This window comes from Diaporthe amygdali (genome assembly GCF_026229845.1).
Source record: "Diaporthe amygdali strain CAA958 chromosome Unknown NODE_12_length_1037015_cov_66_201586, whole genome shotgun sequence".
NCBI classification, from domain to species: domain Eukaryota; kingdom Fungi; phylum Ascomycota; class Sordariomycetes; order Diaporthales; family Diaporthaceae; genus Diaporthe; species Diaporthe amygdali.
The window spans coordinates 752,241-770,629 of NW_026517032.1; the positions used below are offsets into that span (position 1 = coordinate 752,241).

The 18,389-nt window shown below is 51.5% G+C and overlaps 4 protein-coding genes across 4 annotated transcripts; 1 reads left to right on the top strand and 3 right to left on the bottom strand.

The window, feature by feature from the left end:
• Positions 1–652: 652 nt before the first annotated feature.
• J7T55_001948 (triose-phosphate transporter) lies at positions 653–2,025 on the bottom strand (the record flags this gene model as incomplete). Its single annotated transcript, XM_053142863.1, has 6 exons — positions 653–883; positions 943–1,350; positions 1,419–1,636; positions 1,707–1,712; positions 1,782–1,849; positions 1,919–2,025. 6 exons carry the CDS (start codon positions 2,023–2,025, stop codon positions 653–655), a joined length of 1,038 nt encoding a protein of 345 aa, XP_052994400.1.
• A 1,330-nt stretch (positions 2,026–3,355) lies between these two features.
• J7T55_001949 (glycosyltransferase family 17) lies at positions 3,356–5,142 on the top strand (the record flags this gene model as incomplete). Its single annotated transcript, XM_053142864.1, has 2 exons — positions 3,356–4,587; positions 4,659–5,142. The coding sequence occupies 2 exons, from the start codon at positions 3,356–3,358 to the stop codon at positions 5,140–5,142; spliced, it is 1,716 nt and encodes a 571-aa protein (XP_052994401.1).
• A 387-nt stretch (positions 5,143–5,529) lies between these two features.
• J7T55_001950 (cytochrome P450 52A11) lies at positions 5,530–7,799 on the bottom strand (the record flags this gene model as incomplete). The annotated part of the gene is made up of 7 exons (XM_053142865.1): positions 5,530–5,610; positions 5,674–6,119; positions 6,246–6,510; positions 6,627–7,061; positions 7,145–7,362; positions 7,466–7,526; positions 7,668–7,799. The coding sequence occupies 7 exons, from the start codon at positions 7,797–7,799 to the stop codon at positions 5,530–5,532; spliced, it is 1,638 nt and encodes a 545-aa protein (XP_052994402.1).
• A 5,538-nt stretch (positions 7,800–13,337) lies between these two features.
• J7T55_001951 (uncharacterized protein) lies at positions 13,338–15,285 on the bottom strand (the record flags this gene model as incomplete). The annotated part of the gene is made up of 5 exons (XM_053142866.1): positions 13,338–14,375; positions 14,432–14,468; positions 14,532–14,759; positions 14,823–15,188; positions 15,251–15,285. 5 exons carry the CDS (start codon positions 15,283–15,285, stop codon positions 13,338–13,340), a joined length of 1,704 nt encoding a protein of 567 aa, XP_052994403.1.
• Between the last annotated feature and the right edge of the window lie 3,104 nt (positions 15,286–18,389).

The window sequence follows — 18,389 nt, forward strand, 5'->3', positions numbered from 1 at the left end:
TGGTGGTAATGGGCATGCTAGAAAGTTCTGGGAATGGAGCGAAGAACAAATACGTGACTATTGTTGATTGAAAAATTTGGAAATTCTCATGTCATTACAGGCTCGTACCATAATTATGGATGATCGAGGCCGGATTGCTTCTGTCCGTCCTAGACGAAAAGGAGATAGCATTGACGTCGTGGTGCCTTGCATGCTTGACTACTTGTATAGCTTAAGATCTTGGGCCTTTGGCACCTTGCAAGGCTTTGAGGACGTCCAGAAATTTGTTTTCACGGCACAGATCGTCTCACTGTCAACATTTTTGGGCTTCGTTCACAGTCATTTTGGGGATCTCCAGTGCGGGCTGTCTTGGGAGTCGACGAGATATTTCAGTGCCGCCATGATCGAGGTGAATTACCGCCAAGTGTTCTTGGAGATAAGCTCCATGCCAGCCATTTGATGGGGTTGTAAAGCATAGACTAGGAGTGAAATGGCATTACATGGGTGAACACCACTTGTTGATCATCTCGCACAATTTCTTCCCATGCCCTTGTTCGATACTCGCCCTGGTATCCTCCTACATAATTAGGAGCTGGCCTCATGTTTGAACAAATCAATTACCCACCCATTACAACATCGTGTTATGGCGTGCGGTGCTCACTAAGGCCAAACTTTACGAGGGCGATGCTGAAATAGTCACCAACCCCTTCCTCGTCTCTGCTACAAACTCTTGCATGGTTTCAAGCGGCACAGAGTAGAACCAGAAGCCGAAGAGTGCCACAATGTAGCCGAGCAGTTGAAGTGCGCCGATTGGCGTGCCCCAGACTAAGACACCGGCGACGACAAGGAGGATAGACTTGAAAATGCCGGTCAAAGTCATCACCAGGCTGCTGGTCTTCCCAATCTAGGTAAAGGTCAGGTACCGGTCTTCTTTTCGTATTTCGTAGGATAGGAGACACTCACCAGGAAGAGGCTGGCGATGTTCAACATAAAAGCCACGGAAGCATTGATTACCAAGACGACTGGTCCGACTCTGACGAAATCATCCATCTTGAAAGTCTCCATCTCGGTGTACCAGACCAAGAGGAAGTTCATGACGGCACAAACGGGAGCATAGTAATACAAGCTGACCAAGGGGTCCATCTTCTGGCCGTCTCCAGAAAGCAAGACCTGGGTCATGACCAGGCGGACTGATTCAAATGCAATACCAGTGATCTGGTACCAGAACCCCATCCATTGAAAATGGATCTCTCCAAAGCTCGCTAGCGCCACGCCGAAGACAATGACGAGAACTTTGAAAAGGACCGACCAAGATGGACTGGCAACTCCCCAGATCCAGCTGGTGAAGAGGACTGCGACAGGGGACACCGACTAGAGTTGGTCAACGCCGTCAGCGAATCATGGTTGATGCGCATTCCAAGAAAGCAACCCAGACCAACCTTGAGCATTTGGATGAACGGCACACTGAGGTAAAGGTAGGTCAGGTTGCTGCAAACAAGGCTGCCGCTGTAAAGAAGTCCGATAGGCATGATGGCACGCATGTATGTGCGACCCGTCATCTCAACATCTTTCCGGCCGTCAAGCATTCGTGTGGTCCGGGCCAGGATCTGTGTAGAGATGGCGGAGAAGGTCATGTGCCAGCATGTCAGAAATATCGCTGCACCACCACTGACATTAGCCATCGGACGCGTACGCGCAAGGCACTGAATGGTGCTGAGGATACTGACGGTATGCTAGGGCGAATTTAGAATGTTAGCTACACTGGCGTTGACACGGAGACGAAGGGCTGGGAAAACACTCACGAAACCCTGCAGTATCAATCAACCATTTGTTAAAGAGAATGGTCAGGTTGGAAAAGAAAATATAGGTCCTGCAGCGTGTGTGAGACGCATGTTAGCTGCAGGGCATGATAAGCAAGGCAAGTGACAGGGGTTCGTACGCGATGTAGAAGGCTGGATGTGCAGAATAAGCTGTTCCTCCGGTCGTCCATTGCTTCTCCGTTATTGGGAGGGACATTCTTGAGTTGAAGATGGCACCAGTAGGCATGGTGATGTTGGCGGGTGAGTGGTCAAGGAATAGGATCGCAACAGTCAAGTCGGCCACAGGAGGGCCGGTGACAGATGAGCATCAACAGCACCCATTGAGTGTGGTTACATTGAGGTCCAAGGTGGCTATGGTCCAAGGTTATGATGAGGATCGGCGCAAAGGGCGCTGCTGTTGTTGTTTTGGTGGCGGCGGCGGCGGCGGTGACTGGAATCTCGTTTGGAAGGAACAACTGCCCAAGCTGGCGAGTTGTTGTTGCTACTTGACAAATGAGCTGTGTCGGCCAGAAACACGTCTCTGCCTTGTGCTTCCAGGGCCCCAACATTTTCAGGGACAGCGGAATTATCAATGGTGAAAGGCTGCATGGCAGACTGATTCGTTGTAGGTGACGTACTTTCCGAGAGAACGGTAATCTATCCCTCTGTGCCAGCTGAAGAACTGTCCCAGAGCCAGGCAATGTTTACTGAAATTTCTGTAGATGAGTCGAATCGCTCTTAAATCAGCCAAACTAAGAGAGCGTCATTGAATTAGGATGATCAATCAGTTGAACCACCAGCCAGAGTCTGCCTGTCTAACGTGAATCTCAGAAGGCACTGTGCTTCAGCTGGGCTGAAAATATTCGACGCCAACACCAAAGCAACAGCTGTCCCACACTGTTTAAGTTGGTACTACAAAGGGAGTGACGTCCAGTTTGCCCTGCTCAGCATGTATCACCTCAACCAAGCACACTACTGCACGTCTGTTGCATTGGCTTGTCACACGCTCTACTTTTCCTTGCCACTGGAGATGCCGCCAGTGGGTTTTCCCTCTCTTCAAGTGCACGACTTAGCCCACTTCAAGGGCCGCAGTCCCTCCCTGCGGTCAAAATAAGGTTTATGAGGCTTTCGTGGGGACATTTCTGGGCCTTGGCCCATTGCCAAAGTAGATCGCCGGCAGGGATCCATGGCTAGAGTCATGGCTCGTCCCGCTCAGGAGAGCAAGCAGCAGATCGCGAGATTGACGACGGCCGGTTCCTTCTACGATCTGCCAAAACTTTTATGTCGACCCTCCCTCGTCAAAACTGTATTTCGAACCGAGAAGCGAGTCAAATGGTTTATCGGAATACTGTCAGCGGCTTTTTCCCCTGGCTTCAATCCCTATCTACACATGGAAAATGCCATCTCTGAGACCAGGCGGCCCGAGCCAAGGGAGGGTCATTGTGGCTGGAAAGGGGTAGCTCCAACGTCCTCCCTTCGTGGCTGGGACGATGCTCATGCGTTCTTTGCCATGATGAAGAACGCCTCGTTCGACTCTTTTGTAGCAGACATCGTCGGCCCTCTTGCGAACCCTCACAATGATATCGCTCAATATACCGACCACTCACAATGGCAAGGTGTTCACAGCAGCAGCGGCACTCGTCTTGTGCTGGACCATCGGCCTCAACCTGCCCCATCGAGCAGACGACGAACATCTGACTTATAAGCCATCATCTATCAAGTTTGGGCCGCCATACCTCTCCCGTCCAGAGAAGGGCCATGGAGTTGCTTCATCGGATCTTGCGACCCTGTCGGACCAGACAGAGGAATTTTGCTCCCATTTCCATCTGGAGGTTCACAACTCCACAATCATACAGGAAGACGGTCAAGTAATACAAGGGCCCCCAAGGAAGATTTACGACCTACTGCTCATCGACCCTGGAACTTCACTGGATGCGCTTGAACTGCACCTGGCACAGATGTCCCCGTTCGTGGACTTCTTCGTCTTACTTGAGGCTCCAACTATCAAGCCTCCCGCTCCGGAAGTTGCCCCTGAGCCTCAATGGTGGGAGCGCGATCTTTCAAAATTATCCGGTCCCAGCTCTGTGTCCCCCCCTGACGATTCGGACATCGACGCCCCGCATATTCTGGACCAGATATGGGATACCGTCCTCTATCCCTACCACAAGAAAATCATACGTCGAAACCTCTCTCAATCCTCGTCCGACTTCGCCCCCGGTAAGGATCATCCAGCGGCGGCTCGCAACGCTGTTTACTCACAAGTCGTACCGCTCCTGATGGGCTCTCAAAAGGCGGCATTAGGAGATGTGCTGTTGGTGTCGGACGTCGAGGAACTTGTGCGTCCTGACACCATGGAGGTTCTGAGATATTGCCAAATTCCCCAGAGGGTAACTATCCGGACGAGGAATTACTGGTACAGCTTCCAGTGGTTCAAGATCGAAAATCCCAAGGACACAGCAAAAGAGAAGAACCCTCCGAAGAAGGCACTGCGATCTCTGCATGCGCGGGATGAAATAAAAGACAGGGACGCAGCGAAGGAAGACTCCGATGGCTCCAGCCCCGAGTGGTGGTCACATCCCCAGGCGACCTTGTACCAGGGGCCAGAGACTGTTTTCCCAAATGACCTACGCAAGGACAGATCCAAAGATGACTACGTCTTCGGAAACGGGGGTTGGACCTGTCAGCTTTGTTATGGAACGATCACGAACATACTATCCAAAGCAGGTCAGCAAGGACTAATCTGGTATGATGGTCCTCGGTGGAAAGGTGCCGGTAGAATTGTGGACCGAATGAGGAGGGGCGTTGACCTGTGAGTTCACAAGTTTCTGCGAAAGACAATATTAGAAACGATTCACTAATAATGCCATAATGAATTTCTAGCTTTGATCGGACTGAACTTAGCCGGATTGAGTCCAACCCCGACATACCCTCATTCCTCAGTGTCAACGCACATCGTTTTCCATGGTTGCTTGACCGCGACCCCCACGGCGCCAACTTCAAGGATTTTAACGAGGCGGAGTTTGCACAATACCTCTCTAAAAAGAAAGAAGTAGACGCTGAGAAGGATACCGAGGTCGCGTCCGCGCCGGGCAAGGTCTGGAATCTCGCCAGCACCCAGGCTCACAACGATCCAGAGTTTGCACCGTCAGACAAGGACTTGCCCTTGTCACCAGGCCCGCTAAATGATCTACCTCCGTTGAAGCTTCCCCCGCCGCCGGAACTGAGCGATGCAGACAAGGCATATCTGAAGAAGATCAAGGAGAAACCCGGGTCCATGCTGACGGTGACAGAGATGGCGCTTTTGGACCAGCTTTCGATGGGTGAAAATGCTCTGCTGCCCCCGCTTACGTACGGGGAGGATTGATGGGTGCTCAAGGATAGGTTGATTAGACACGTAATCCGTCCGAACTGATTCCGTCAAGCCTATTTTCAGTGAATCGGGTATCGCGAGCCTCACATTCTAATTGTCACGTAATGTCTCACCCGCGATTTAAGCACTCGAAGGGTGGCGGGAACACATTATCCCCGGCCATGGCGGGTATATTTCCTTTACGTGTTCTCGTAGACGTTAATAAAAGAACAGTTCCAAGGAAGCATCATCGTCGGATTGCTCTTAGTCTTTGAGGTGTCATAACTTTTGAAGCAAATTCTCCAACAACTAGCTCATCACACGCGTTCCGAAATAGCCGGTGTTCAATGTCGTGTGCCATCCTGATCCAACCTACTTTTGCGAATACTCTCGAAGTCTTTCTCACGTTCGCCCTTGGGCTCGCTCACTCAGCTTTACCTTCATCTTACAACTATCGACAGGCTTGGCAGTGACGTGAGAGGTCTGAGTATAAACATTTAGCTCGAAACGTAAGAAACGAGGGTTTTACCTTCCACGAAAACTTACAGTGAAAAGCGTAGACTTGGTCTTATAATACCCCTTGTCATCCAAAATAGGTTTCTCCTTCTCGTCCAGCTCGAACTCGCCCAGGCCGATCTTGACGAAGTCGTACTGCCTAGCAACACAGGCCAGTACGACGAGCGCCTCCATGTTGGCGAGCTCGGCCCCTGTGCATCTCCTGGGCCCGCGCTCGTATGGCCTCCACGCGCTCTCCGGGATGCTGGCCGCCTCGGGTCCAATCCATCGTTCGGGTACGAAGTCGTCCTTGGTCTCGCCAAAGATCTTGGGGTCGCGCTGGATGATCTTGGCCACAGGCGACAGCGTGAGGCCGTCGACGGGGAGTTGGGTGCCGTCAGGTAAGGCGAGAGTGGTTCCAGAGCCTTGGGGGGAGACTCTTGCTGTCCCGCCTGGCGGGTAGAGGCGGAGGGTTTCTTTGATAACTGCATTGGTGTCTGTGCCGTTGAGTGTCAGTTCTGAGTGTCTTGTCACCTAGGGTTGAAGTTTGGAATAGATTTTGTGACTTGGCGTGGCGAATACAGACTACACTTAAAACGAATGCAATAAAACGTAAAACCTACACGTCAGACGAGCCACAAGCTTCCCTGCTTCGGGCCCCAGTAATTTATCGCTGACAGCACTTGGGCTGGGGTCAGGGCCAAGCACCTCGTCAAGTTCGTCCCGCAGAGCCTTCTGAGAGGCAGGTCGCCTGGACAGTTCATAGAAGGCCCATTGCATGAGAATACTCGTAGTATCATGGCCAGCAAATAGGAAACCACGAATCGTGTCGCTGGTTTGCTGTAGTATTTGTGGAGTGAGCTTGTCAATGCCTTGGAGACTCAGCGCCTGTTGGATCTCGTAGTTAGCAATTTTGGCTGACATGTAGGTATCCCATGGGATTTTTTATTTGGTTGGTTGGTAATCAGAATTTTAGGGGTAATCTGGACGTGAAGAAAACATACCATCACACTACGTGAGTTCACGTCGCCAGCTAGCACTCTACTGTACCCTTGCCGAATCACATCTTTGAGAACGTCGTCCAGCTTGTTTGAAAGTCTTCGAATATGCCGTCCGACCCACCATTTCGGTAAGGGAAGCTTGGACGGCCGTGCGGTGATGAAAGCAAGCTGACACTCCCGATATGCTGTCAACACAGGGCTTTCCTTGCCAGGAATTTGAGCATTGAGGTCCTGGTCGAATGTGACGATTCCGATCACATCGAAAGCTAAGTTGGTACAGTGGTCACCCAGACTGAATTCCTCGCCAGATTTTGCGTATCCTTCTAGGTAGTCCAAGAAAAACTGGGTCTTCTCGACCATAGCCGGTAGGAGGGTCAGTAGATGATGTGGAGCAAAACCAGGGATGATCCTCTTTCGCAGATCTTTCCATTCATCACCCTAGTTAGTATTGACCGATTAGTCTCCGCAAAACGCGTGTGATTTTGATACTATATTTGTCGATTCGAAGGCCTTTAACTCACGTCCAAGTTAACAAGAGAGCGCTCTCCAACCAAAGGGCTCAGGTTCTTCATATTCGGCGTCTTTGGAATGCTCGTGCTGAACTTCTTTGTAGCTCTTGTGATCTGGTCCGCGACATCGTGGTCCGTAATGAACAGTAATGGAGGCTCTCTGGGACGGAGGTCGACCAAGAAGACCGGCGGGCTTCCATATTTCGCAACCTGTTCCAGTAGCACCAAATCTGAGGATAATTCTCGTGTCAACAACCATGACCTCTATAGGTGAGACCATTGAATCTGGAATGCTTGCTGCTTCATCGATCAAATTGAAGTGTAATCACGCACCGAACGATCGCCTCGGATCTCCCGCACCAACAGACTCCTCAAGCCATTTCCAATGACCGGTCTGAAGCTCATTAGTAAGATTCCAGGTTTTCATGAGCAAGAAAACAAAACTAGAGAGCTAGTCGTCGAGAATTTGGGTGTTTGATGCATCTAACGCAGCAACTCGTCGATTGTGGAGAAAGGCTTATTTTAAAGCACGTACCTTCCATGAGGGTTTTCCTGGCTGTGGGAAGCCCACAAATGGCTTGAATGGATAGTTCTTGAACTTGTTGAAAATAAGAAAACCAAGCAGCGGAATGGCGGCTAGCAAGACAGTGAGAAGTCGCTCGTGCATTGTGATTCTAAGTGTGCCTCAGGCACAGAGTATCACGATTATCTCAATCAGGAGAGCAAGAGGGGCGACAGCTTCAGTATTGGGTGCAGTCAGCAGCATTATCCATGGGGCACTGATCATCTTATAAGATCGATTGATAAGATTAGATATTATTCCCGGTCCATGCATGACCCTACCATCGCCCGTGGGGGGTCGCATCGTGCTCACCACCACAACATGACACTCCCCCAATGAGGGACTCGGATCAAGCCAAATGACGAAAATCTAATCCTTTGGCCTCGGTATCACATCCCAGAATGCCTTTTGGAGCAGTGATCCCCGTCTGCAGACTCTCCTCATCAGAGCAAATGGCTGCAGTGTTCCAAGTCTATACTGGCAGGTAAGATGGGCAGAGGAGGCACAGATGACGTTCAGCGTATCACAGCTTACACATTAATGAGGGGATCTGCGGTGACTGAAGCTCGAATTCCACCACTGGCTGATCTTATCGACAGATGCAATAGCTCTACCGCCTTTGTTCTCAAGACATCCATACCAAACGCCTTACTTGAAGTTTGTGGTGTGATTCACAGAAGCTACTTAGTTACCCAACAGTCAGCGTCAAGTTCCCGAAAAGCTACCACCAATAGCTATCAGCCAGCAGCAACCAAGGTTGATCGTCCGCCCACTTCCCGTTCGGACCAATCTTCATCGATATTGGGTGCTACCATTTTTCGCCTTTATGGCGTTGGTCCCGCGATGAACGATAGTGGTCTAGTCACTGGGGGAAAAGAAATAAGACACAAATAGCAACGGACGAGATTCATGACCTGCGCAGTACTCTCTAGAATGAAGCATCATTCAAGTTCGAAGTCCCGAGAGATAATAAACCTTTATAACAAAAGCTAATTGATGCTCAGGGCAACGAGGAGCCTTTCATTCATCACAATATGGTTGCGGCAAAAAGCAACGGCGAAAACCAGCAGAGCAGGGTTGGAAGCTTGCTGGTATCGCCAGACCTGATCAAATATCACCACTCCTGAGGGCGCAAAGATCAATTGCCTTTGCCTCAGTACCCAGAATGGCTCAGCGAGGCTCACATTCTCCTGCATAAGCACTAGGGAGATGTCAAATAATGATTCTAACATGATAGCCTTTGCAAGTCATAGCCTACACTTGTATATTTTGGATGGTATATCACCATTGCCCATGATGACTAGCAAGTGTGGCCAGGCTGAGCGCGGCGAGTTCGGCGGCCCACATTGTTTCACGCATGTGCTGAGTTGTGATCTCTGACTTGGATCAAGCAATCCCACATCAAGATGTCCAACAGTTGGCACCCCAAAAATTCAAGAATCATGCCCCTGAGTTTTTTTAATCAAAGTCAACGGGGAACTTCTATTCATTTCTCGACAACACGCATAGATTTGCGTTGACTCGTGACACGATTTAAGCGAACAGCGCACAGTCAACGTCATTTCGGTGTGTCCTAAAGAAACTGAAGGCCAGGAGGATTTCAGAGCTGAATTCTGCCGCTTATGCCATGGGACAAAAAAAGAATTCCTTTTTGGTACACATTCTGATAACGGCTCCGCCGATATCAAGCTGAACTACACTGCAACCGTGGCAGCGGTCAAGGCGACCCTTGACATGTCTTAAAATGTTCACACTATATTGAACTTAAGATTGGAACAAGATCACTGAGGAGACTCAACGCTACATATCATGCCACAAGCCGAAGGAATAAGAGGGGGTGTTATTTTTCAAACAGAAGGTGGGACATGTTCCGCTATTCTCATGAAGTGAGAGACATCGAGAGCAACAATGAAAGCTGATTTTAGAAAATATCTTAAACGGCTTAGTATACATATAGAATGTTTGAAGGGTTTCCAAATCAGAAATTTAGTTGAGAATTGGTGGTCGTCACACATTGCCCCCTTATGTTCACGCTGACGTATCACTCGAACTTTCCAAAAAAGACGTCGATAGCGACGTGTTAGGGTACTTTGAGCGTTTCTTTCAAATATAGTCTTGTTTGCGAATTGTTTTGAACAACCAACGCTGTGAGAAGTGGTTTCCTTGCCGTCTTACTACCGAATACATAAGACGGGTGGGTCGATAGGAACTTCAAAACCGACAACATATATCAATTCTTACATCTGTAGTGTGACTGTGATGTATCAACATAGGATTAGGCAATCAATAGGATTTACGTGACTGTGTTTTTCAAATTGCCCAATGAATGTCAAAGAATTTACATATTGCAAATCAGAGAAAACCTCTTTCAGGTATTGTAAAATCAAGGGAGGACAATGTGCTGTTGAGGGAACCACGACACTGTATAATAAATGCGACGAGCTTTTTGAATGTCTGACTCGCCCTGAAACTGAAGCTAAACAGCAAGAAGATTCTCTGCCCACATGGGGTCCTATCTGAAGTTGATTTCATCTCATTTCTGGACTGGTCACAGAATGACAGTGGTGGGCCATGTTACATAAGCTCTTGGAGTAGCAGAACGATAAGATGCTCAAGTGACACTTGATCACCAATACAAAATCCTTTCCCTCCCTTGAGCCATATGAGAGGCATATGAAGATTGAATTATTGAGGCATTCAATAACAGTCTGTGCTGAAGCGTCTCCTTCGAAGATTTTCTGGCCCATCAACCATGATAGCCACCTTCCATGAAGATAAGAAGGGCACAGTGTCTCCTACGTGAAGCAACTCAAAACGCGAAACACGGACATGACGAGCCACATCACTGAATACTGAAGATGCACAACCCGGTAAAATTCCATGGAATAGAGGATGTCTCAAAGGCATTTCTGCTGATGAGAGGAATGATGAAACTCATAGACCACTATGGGAGCCTGGGCGATTTGTGTTTCAGGTGGAAAGTTTGACATCAAACAACGCACAATTGGCCAGACCGACGAGGAAAGGAAATAATATGGATCAACATGAGTCGCCACCGCGCGAAATGTCTGCGAGAGCGGTGTGCTGGGGGTCTCGAACTGTCGAGCGCGCTTATCTTTCCCACAAATATAAACTCTTTCTCTCCACAACAAGCGACTTTGCTTGGCCATCATGCTTGGCCGTCCAGCTCATCGCCCAGGACGGAGACATGAAGTCACCTCCTCGGGGCAATGGAAGTTTCTTCCTACTGCAGCGGGTACCGAGAGCGAGCCCAACCCCCCAAGCAAGGCAGCAACACCCCCAGCACTCAACCACGCTGGCAGCATCATCGGCCCACTAGGCCCAAAGAGCGAGTCCAACTGACCGTGTGACATCAGAGTGCCTCTTCCGAGCAGATCTGTGGCCTGAGCCGGGAAGGAAAAGACAAGCGAAAAGGATGGGATCTACCAGGGGAGGGAGGGCAGTCCCTGACCACTCTTCTGCGGCGCGAAGCTTTCCCCCGGGGGGAGGTGTGTCTCTCTGGGCCGATCCCAGCCCGATTCGAGGCAAGACTGTGCGTCAGATATACTTCGAATGGCGGCACGAGGGGATAACGTTATCTTGCGCATGAGCATGGTGAGTCTTGACCGACCTCTCGGGAGGCCCACAAGGGCCAGAGGCAGCCACCTCCCCCTTCGAGCAGCAGCAAGCAGTGCCCAGGGGCAATGTCGGCCGGTCTTGACCAGGCCCCACGAGAAAAGTGTTGACAGATCGACGAGACCACGTCTGGGAACGGACCTGGGGTGTCATGTCGTAGCCCAGAGTTGCAGTTTTCAACGGTTCGTGAGAACCAACGGTTTCGGTGAGGTTTTTTTTCTCTGTCTTGTCTGTGTGTCTCGTACTCCATCACCATCCTGGGGAGAAGAGATAGGCGATCGAAATATATTTAGACTCCTTTTCGGCCTACATCCGTGAACCATGCTATTTTTAAAAACAACCTCAAACAATACCTCACCGCGACTATCTATTAGCGCGCCTGTAAGATGGGGGAGTCATGAGGGAAGGGAAGGCCAGGAGTGGCTGGTTGGTGGTCCAGGGGCCGCGCTCCTCGTATTCACTCCCGCATCCATGCTGGCTTGCTTATCCACCCGACTACCACGGGACAGGCACGGAGACACTCGGAGGCCAACACAAACCAGAGACAAGAGCCTTTCGAGTAACTTGAGCTCTGAAGAAGACTAGCCTACTGAAAGGGTGAAATGTCAGCCCTGAGGTCGTTTATGCGTCACGGGAAAGGATGACAGTTTACATGGCCCACATGGTCCTGCTAAGGGACTTGCCTAAGTAGGCAGCGAACAGCATCACAAAGTACCAAGAACGTGGGGAAAGATTCTGCGGATGAGACACAGTCAATGCCAAACGTGTACTGAACACATGAGATTATCATTAAGTATTAGATCCCCTGCAAGCAAGCACTCAGGCCGCTAGCCGACCCGAGCTCGGCAAGAACAGAAACCTTATCGATGACAATGCCTGGGAATTGACTGATCCTTTGGGGGATCACGATGTGCTGCACACTTCTGATGTTGCCTTGCTTCAACCGGGGTCCTTTTTTCATAAACAAGCTTAAGCGCACTACTTCACGCACTGTCTGAGATCTTCTTTTGATCGAGGGCTATTTTTACGCCCTGAACGCCATATTTCCTTCCGTGTGATAGCAGGACACAATCTGCTCACAACCCTATCCTCCATGATCCACAAATTCAGACAAGCCAAAGCCAAACCAAAACGCCACGCCATGCAAGATTACTATCTTCCCAGCCTCCAGTGGGCATCCCACCCACCGAGTCCGAGCCTGCCTCCGTAGTGTGAAATCCAAAAACAACAGTCGCTTATGCAGTAGGGTATCATGATCATCATCCGTAAGGAGTGTCGTCTATGTCGAAAAATATCCGCCATAATTGTTGGTGCAGCCAAAGGAGTGTCTAATATGCATTCATCCGTGCCGATGTGTGGGAAAGGAACGTCTAGAGTGGGTATCATCGAGTTTGAATAAAGGAGTGTCGGGACGTATCTGGCGATACGTCATATAACCGAGTTTTTGGAACAAAGGAGCGTGTGCATGTATCTTGTGACACATTGCGAAGTTCGTGTGCTGATTTAAAGGAGCGGCTGGGCGACGATGCGCACCTCAGGACGAAAATCCTGGCGAAGGACAATCGATCGTTGTGGTCGAAAGGAGCGTGTTGTGCAATTGCGGCTGTGTTGGAAACGAAAGTCGAGCGACAGCTCGAACAGGATTAAAGTATTAATGAAGTTGTCGAGGATCCGCGGCTAGAGCCTCTCGAGCGGTTAGGAATCTTCATGGAGTGCTCCTTCTCTCCTCAGCCTGGTGGTGATAAGTCGGTGGAGCGGAGGCCGTGGAAATGTGTCGTTGGTGCGAGTATGGATGCGAGTAAGCAACAACAGGAGACTCAGGGACCGGGAGCATCGAGAAACCCCCGGGGGTCAGGAAAGGAGACTGAGAACCAGTTGGGACCGATGGAAACATGGCATTCTCCGGTACTTGTTGAGTGGGAGTTGTGCTCAAGAAAGGCGAATGAGTCCTGTCCACGAACAGTCAATTCACTTTCTCGCTTTCCGAGCGGTTGCGGCCAGATGGACCTAGTTCCACACAGGCTGGAGTTGTGGAGTGACGAACCCAACGCCGTATGGCCCGCCCAGTTGGGAGTGGGTGCCGGCGAAACCCATATCGTAGGAGCCATAATCCTCGTTGTCGCTGTAGAAGACCGGTGAGGCTTCGTAAAAGTCATCTCCGACGCTGGAGGCCTCGCAGGTGCTCGAGACCGGGCTGTAACAACCATTCATTGGAGGGGGAATGTTCAGATACTGCTGGTTGCTGTACGGAGAGGGCATGGCCATGGGGCTAACAGGGACCCCAGGAGCGCTGCTCTCCGTCTTGATGGACAGGTTCTCGGTGCTGTAGCTGAAAATCGGGTTCTCAGCATATCGAAGGCCGTCCGGCATTGGCGCTGTCGTCATTGGCAAGCTGAAGTCTTCAAAGACGCCAAAAGGTGAAGGAGGAGCCGGTGCGAACCAACCCATGCGGTTGCGGAACTCCTGTACCAATTGCGTGGCGTAGTCCATTAGCTGAAACAGGGACTGCAACTCGGGGTGATGTTCTGCCCCGTAGGATACGCTGATCGACTTCAGACGCCGAGAAATATCTTCCAGGGGCCCGATAGAGAGGCTGCCAAAGTAAGCAGCGCCGATCTCGGGGAACATGCGCTCCATAAGCAGAGCCACGGCGTAGTAGTGGGCAATGATGATCAGCGCGCTCGGAGAAGCCTGGGTTTGCTGAAGCTGCATGACCGGAAGCCAGAAAAGCCAGTCTCTCAGCGGCTTGAGGCGTTCGAATTGATCAGCAACCTGCAAGGCCGGGTCGACCTTGCGAGTGCCTTTGAGAAAGCTGACCAACTGAGCGACAAGCTTGGTGTCCTCCCGATTTTGCTTCAACTGAGTTTCGAGTTTCTGAAGGTGCTGAAGCATGCGGGACAGAGAAGGCTCAACATCGTCCTTGGAAGGCAGTCTGGGCTTGTGGTCCGGTGTAGGCGACGGAGGAGCAGTTGGGAACGTGGCGGTCTCGGCCATGAAATCGGCGAACTGGGACTTGTCCTTCCAGCTGTCCATCAACTCAATAATCTAGGAGACGTCAGTATACACAAAATTTGCCGTAGTCAAAAGAGTTTTGAACATACCCCGCGAGTTCCCTGCATGTGGTGTGTCCAGCTTCGCCTAGATAGAAGTGGTCAGTCATGCCAATGTTTATTACCGCTGACCTGTTATTCGACAACTTACCAATCCGTAGCCTGCCAGGACAGCACAAGAGTCGCGCCCAGTACAGCATCTGAGTTCGCCTCACAGAAGGCATTGATGGCCTTTGACAGGCCAGTCAGAGCATTACCGCGGTGCTCAAAGGCCATTTTGCCAACCATGGGGCAACCAGTGATGCTGGAAAGGTGCTCTGCGGAGAATGCCAGGAGTGCGTCCATAACAAAGCGATGCGTCGTACCGATGCCAATGAGACTAGAAAAGCGTTAGCGATGCTGAATAGGTACAAAACTGTGCTGGTGTGTATCTAAGCCTTACGTTGGGATCTTGGAAGTCCACAGGGTGAATCCGTTGGCGTCAAGAGCATTGAGCTGAGAGCTAATGGAAGCGACGTGGTGGATCAAGCGTAGCTCCTCATAACTGTAGTACTGCGGCGCAGGGACAGGGTTGACGTCGAGGTCAAAGGGGAAGACGCCTGTCATGCGCCACTGATCGATAGCAGCCTCGACCTCGGGTGTCCACATCAAATCAGGAGGCCCATTGGGGCGGGCCTCCTGGACAGGAATGTCGTTGTACGGGCATCGAATCTTGTGCTTGGTGCAGTTCTTGCACTGAGGGAAGCTTTCATCACACCGGATATGTCGCTTCTTGCACGTATCGCAGCCCTTGCGGGACTTGGTGTGGCTATAAAACAAAAATTAGCACTCCCATGAATCACAGTTGTCATGTTCAAGATGCAAACTAACCTTCGTCGGGGAGGACCGCCGCCGGGACCAGCCATTTTTGAGGATGTTGATAGGATGAGCGAACTGTGTCTTCTATATCACGTTAGTGTCGCGAGCACCGACTAAATGTGGCACAGAATAGGGCACGAGTGTCTTGTAAAGAGCAAGGTCAACTAACTGTCTGAGATATCACACGCAATATTACGCGTGATACTGTAGCAAAAGCCTGCGGATCACAATAACGGAGGCCGATGCTGGCTTGGGTTCAGATTGATTGCAATGCTTGAGAGTCGTAGGGCTACTCGGATATTCCAGTTGGCGGGCCTAGGGCAAGGTGAAGCCTTTAGAGCTACAACGAGACAGATTTGGCGATCAAGTAATAAGAGGGTTTTCTTTCCTCGGAACTTGTGTTCACGATCCTATTCCCCTGGTCTTTACTCCCTAGCTTCTTGCTGGGTGGTAGCGAGCGTGGTGGGCTGAAGGATGTTGAAAAGCGAGTGTGGTCAAGATCGAAGGCTTGGGTTTACAGGAACATTTGGGCCCCGTATGCACGGTTGAGCTGCGTTGGCTTGGGCTGGTCTGGACTGAGATGAGCTGATTTGACCAGAAGTGATCTGAGCCGGGAGCCTGGGCAGCGTTGGGTTGGGTTGACGGGGGATATGAAGATCGGTGGGTGATAGCCGGGCTTCGATGGGTGACTAGACGATGCAGTGGGTATAGATAGCCCCTGGATGCGAGAGTTGAGTTGAGAATTGCGGGTACTGCTGCTAGTAGATGTTGCCACGCGGGGTCGAGGAGTCTTGGGTTTTTATGATGGATCAGGATCAGGAGATTTCAAGATGGCGAAAGGAAAACAAAAAGACAAAGCGAGTGACAGGAGTCGACGAGGACTTCCTAGGGGTTTTTTGCAAAAAGCGAAGGTGGGTTAGATGCAGCGACAGCGGCTGAGACGAATTTGGGCGCGATGACAAGTTTTGGAGATGATAGAAGCAACAGGAAGGGCCGAGGGGCAGGGTGGGAGACTGACAGTGTTAAATAAACCTTGAGCACAGAAACAGGAAAGCGCGGATCGCACTGGCGCTGGCATTGGCACAGGCAGTGGCATTGGCTGCTGTGCTGGCCTGGCTGGCAATGGCGTAGCCTCCTTCCCTCTCGCCCCCCCCCCCTGTCACCCTCCTTCCCCGATTGCATTGCCCCCCCCCTGCCCTGCTTCCTCGGGAAGGTACCACCTGGTATGGGTAGGTAGGCAGGCTGTCAGCCCGAGCAAGGACCGTACCCAGGTATTTTAGGTACTGCGTATTACTGGTACTCCTGGCACATACCTGCCTACAGTAGCGTAACCTACCTACTGGTGGCCTTCTCCAGTTGTGCCGCTTTCCACCGGAACACCTTGGAAGGTTGGGACTACCGTCAAATCGCAAAAGGTTGCAGGCCACACTGTACCTAGGTGTACTGCTGGTGTGCTGGCGCGCTGGTCAACATTGGAAGGGGGGGCAGCCGAAGGAGCTTAGCGGCTCTTCTTCGGGACATAACTTGCTTGAGTGGTACTGTACTGTGGAAGAAAAAGCTGTGACAGTGACAGTGACGGTAACATGCCCCCCAGCACCCAGCAGGAGGAGGAGGTACGTACATGGTGCTATGTCGCTTCCTTCCTGGCCATTGACGCATGAGGAGGCCATGCAGGGAAAGGGCTGCCTCGAAAAAGTCGACGGGTGAGAGCCGTACCGTACTGTGTATAGGACAGTGAGGACATCGACCCCAAGCCCCCAGAGGTACAAGGTGAGTACTCGGTCTCCTCCTCACTCGACGAGCGGGCTTCATCCCCACTAGACAAGGCGGCGATGCCCTTTTTTTTCCCATGCTGGACCCGGCTACTCGGTAACTAAAAAGTTGTTCGTTCACTCTCTGGACCAACGCTGCGCGACTTGAGTGCTCGAAGTTCCTGTTTGGAGTTCCCTGCATCGATCAACCGAGGCCAAACCAGGCTCACTCGAACCGGCACAGTCCTTAGGGGGGGTAAATGAATGTATTAGTCAAGTCAAGACGAAAGCGACAAGCCATCAGTCTTGGTACGGAACCGTGACTGATGGATCGTCTTGGGTGTGGCCTGAGCCAATGCGTGGGCAGAGGGCAGTGGTCAGTGGACAGTGGTCACACACGCTTTCTCGCTCTCTCTCTCTCTCGTCTGGTACTCGGGTCCCTTGGTAGTCCGGTACAGTGTGGCGATGACGATGGACGACTAGGAATCGACGGGAGCAGCCCGTCCTGGGCATGGAACAAGGGTATGGGCATGAGCCATGAGGCATGGGGCTTGGGGCATGGGGCGTGGAGCATGGGGCATCTGCCCAGGAGTAGGAGCAGGAGCAGGAGCAGGAGCAGTACCAGCAGTAGTAGGCATGAGCATGATCTGCCTGGAGGACACACAGTGTCCCTGTCTTGTCCCCCGTCCTCCGCCAGACTGTGATGTGCCCATTTTCTCCGCCCCTGGTGCTGGGCTGCTGGGCTGCTGGGTTCCTTGCTGCTCATCCCCACACAGACGTCCAGTCGTCGGGCTGCAAAAATGCACCGTCACATTCTCCATCTCTCCCAGACTTGACCATCGCCCGAGACCAGGCGAGCGCATCTATCCACTCGCCCACCAGCCCACCAGCCCAGTCCACCCAGGGGGGCAGCCTGTCCAACCTGTCCATCTTATTACCGCAACCCAACTGACACAGCACAGCACAGCACAGCACGGCACAGCACACCAGCAGCCTGGTCATGCGGCTGGGCAAGACGTACTGGACCGAGCTGGACTGCCCAGGTGGACTGCACTGTACTGTACAACGCCTTCCCCCTGTAGTCAGCGTAATGTCCTACAGGCAATTCACTGACTCAACCGGTCGATTTCCAGAAAAGACCTCAAGCTTCGGTTACATTTGCAACTAACCCCAATTCTGCACCGGAGTGGCTGGCAAGACCAACAAATGGCCGGTGACCCAACTACCAGAGCAACCTTGGAATTGATTCAGCGCCAATCGAGTCGCGGTGGCGCTCTACCGTGTCTGCCACGAGACGAAATGGGGAGTCCAGCGTCACGCCGTCCGAGCTCACACCATGCCGCAGCAGCACCGTCCACGCGCGCGCACACACACACACACATCCAGACACACACACACAC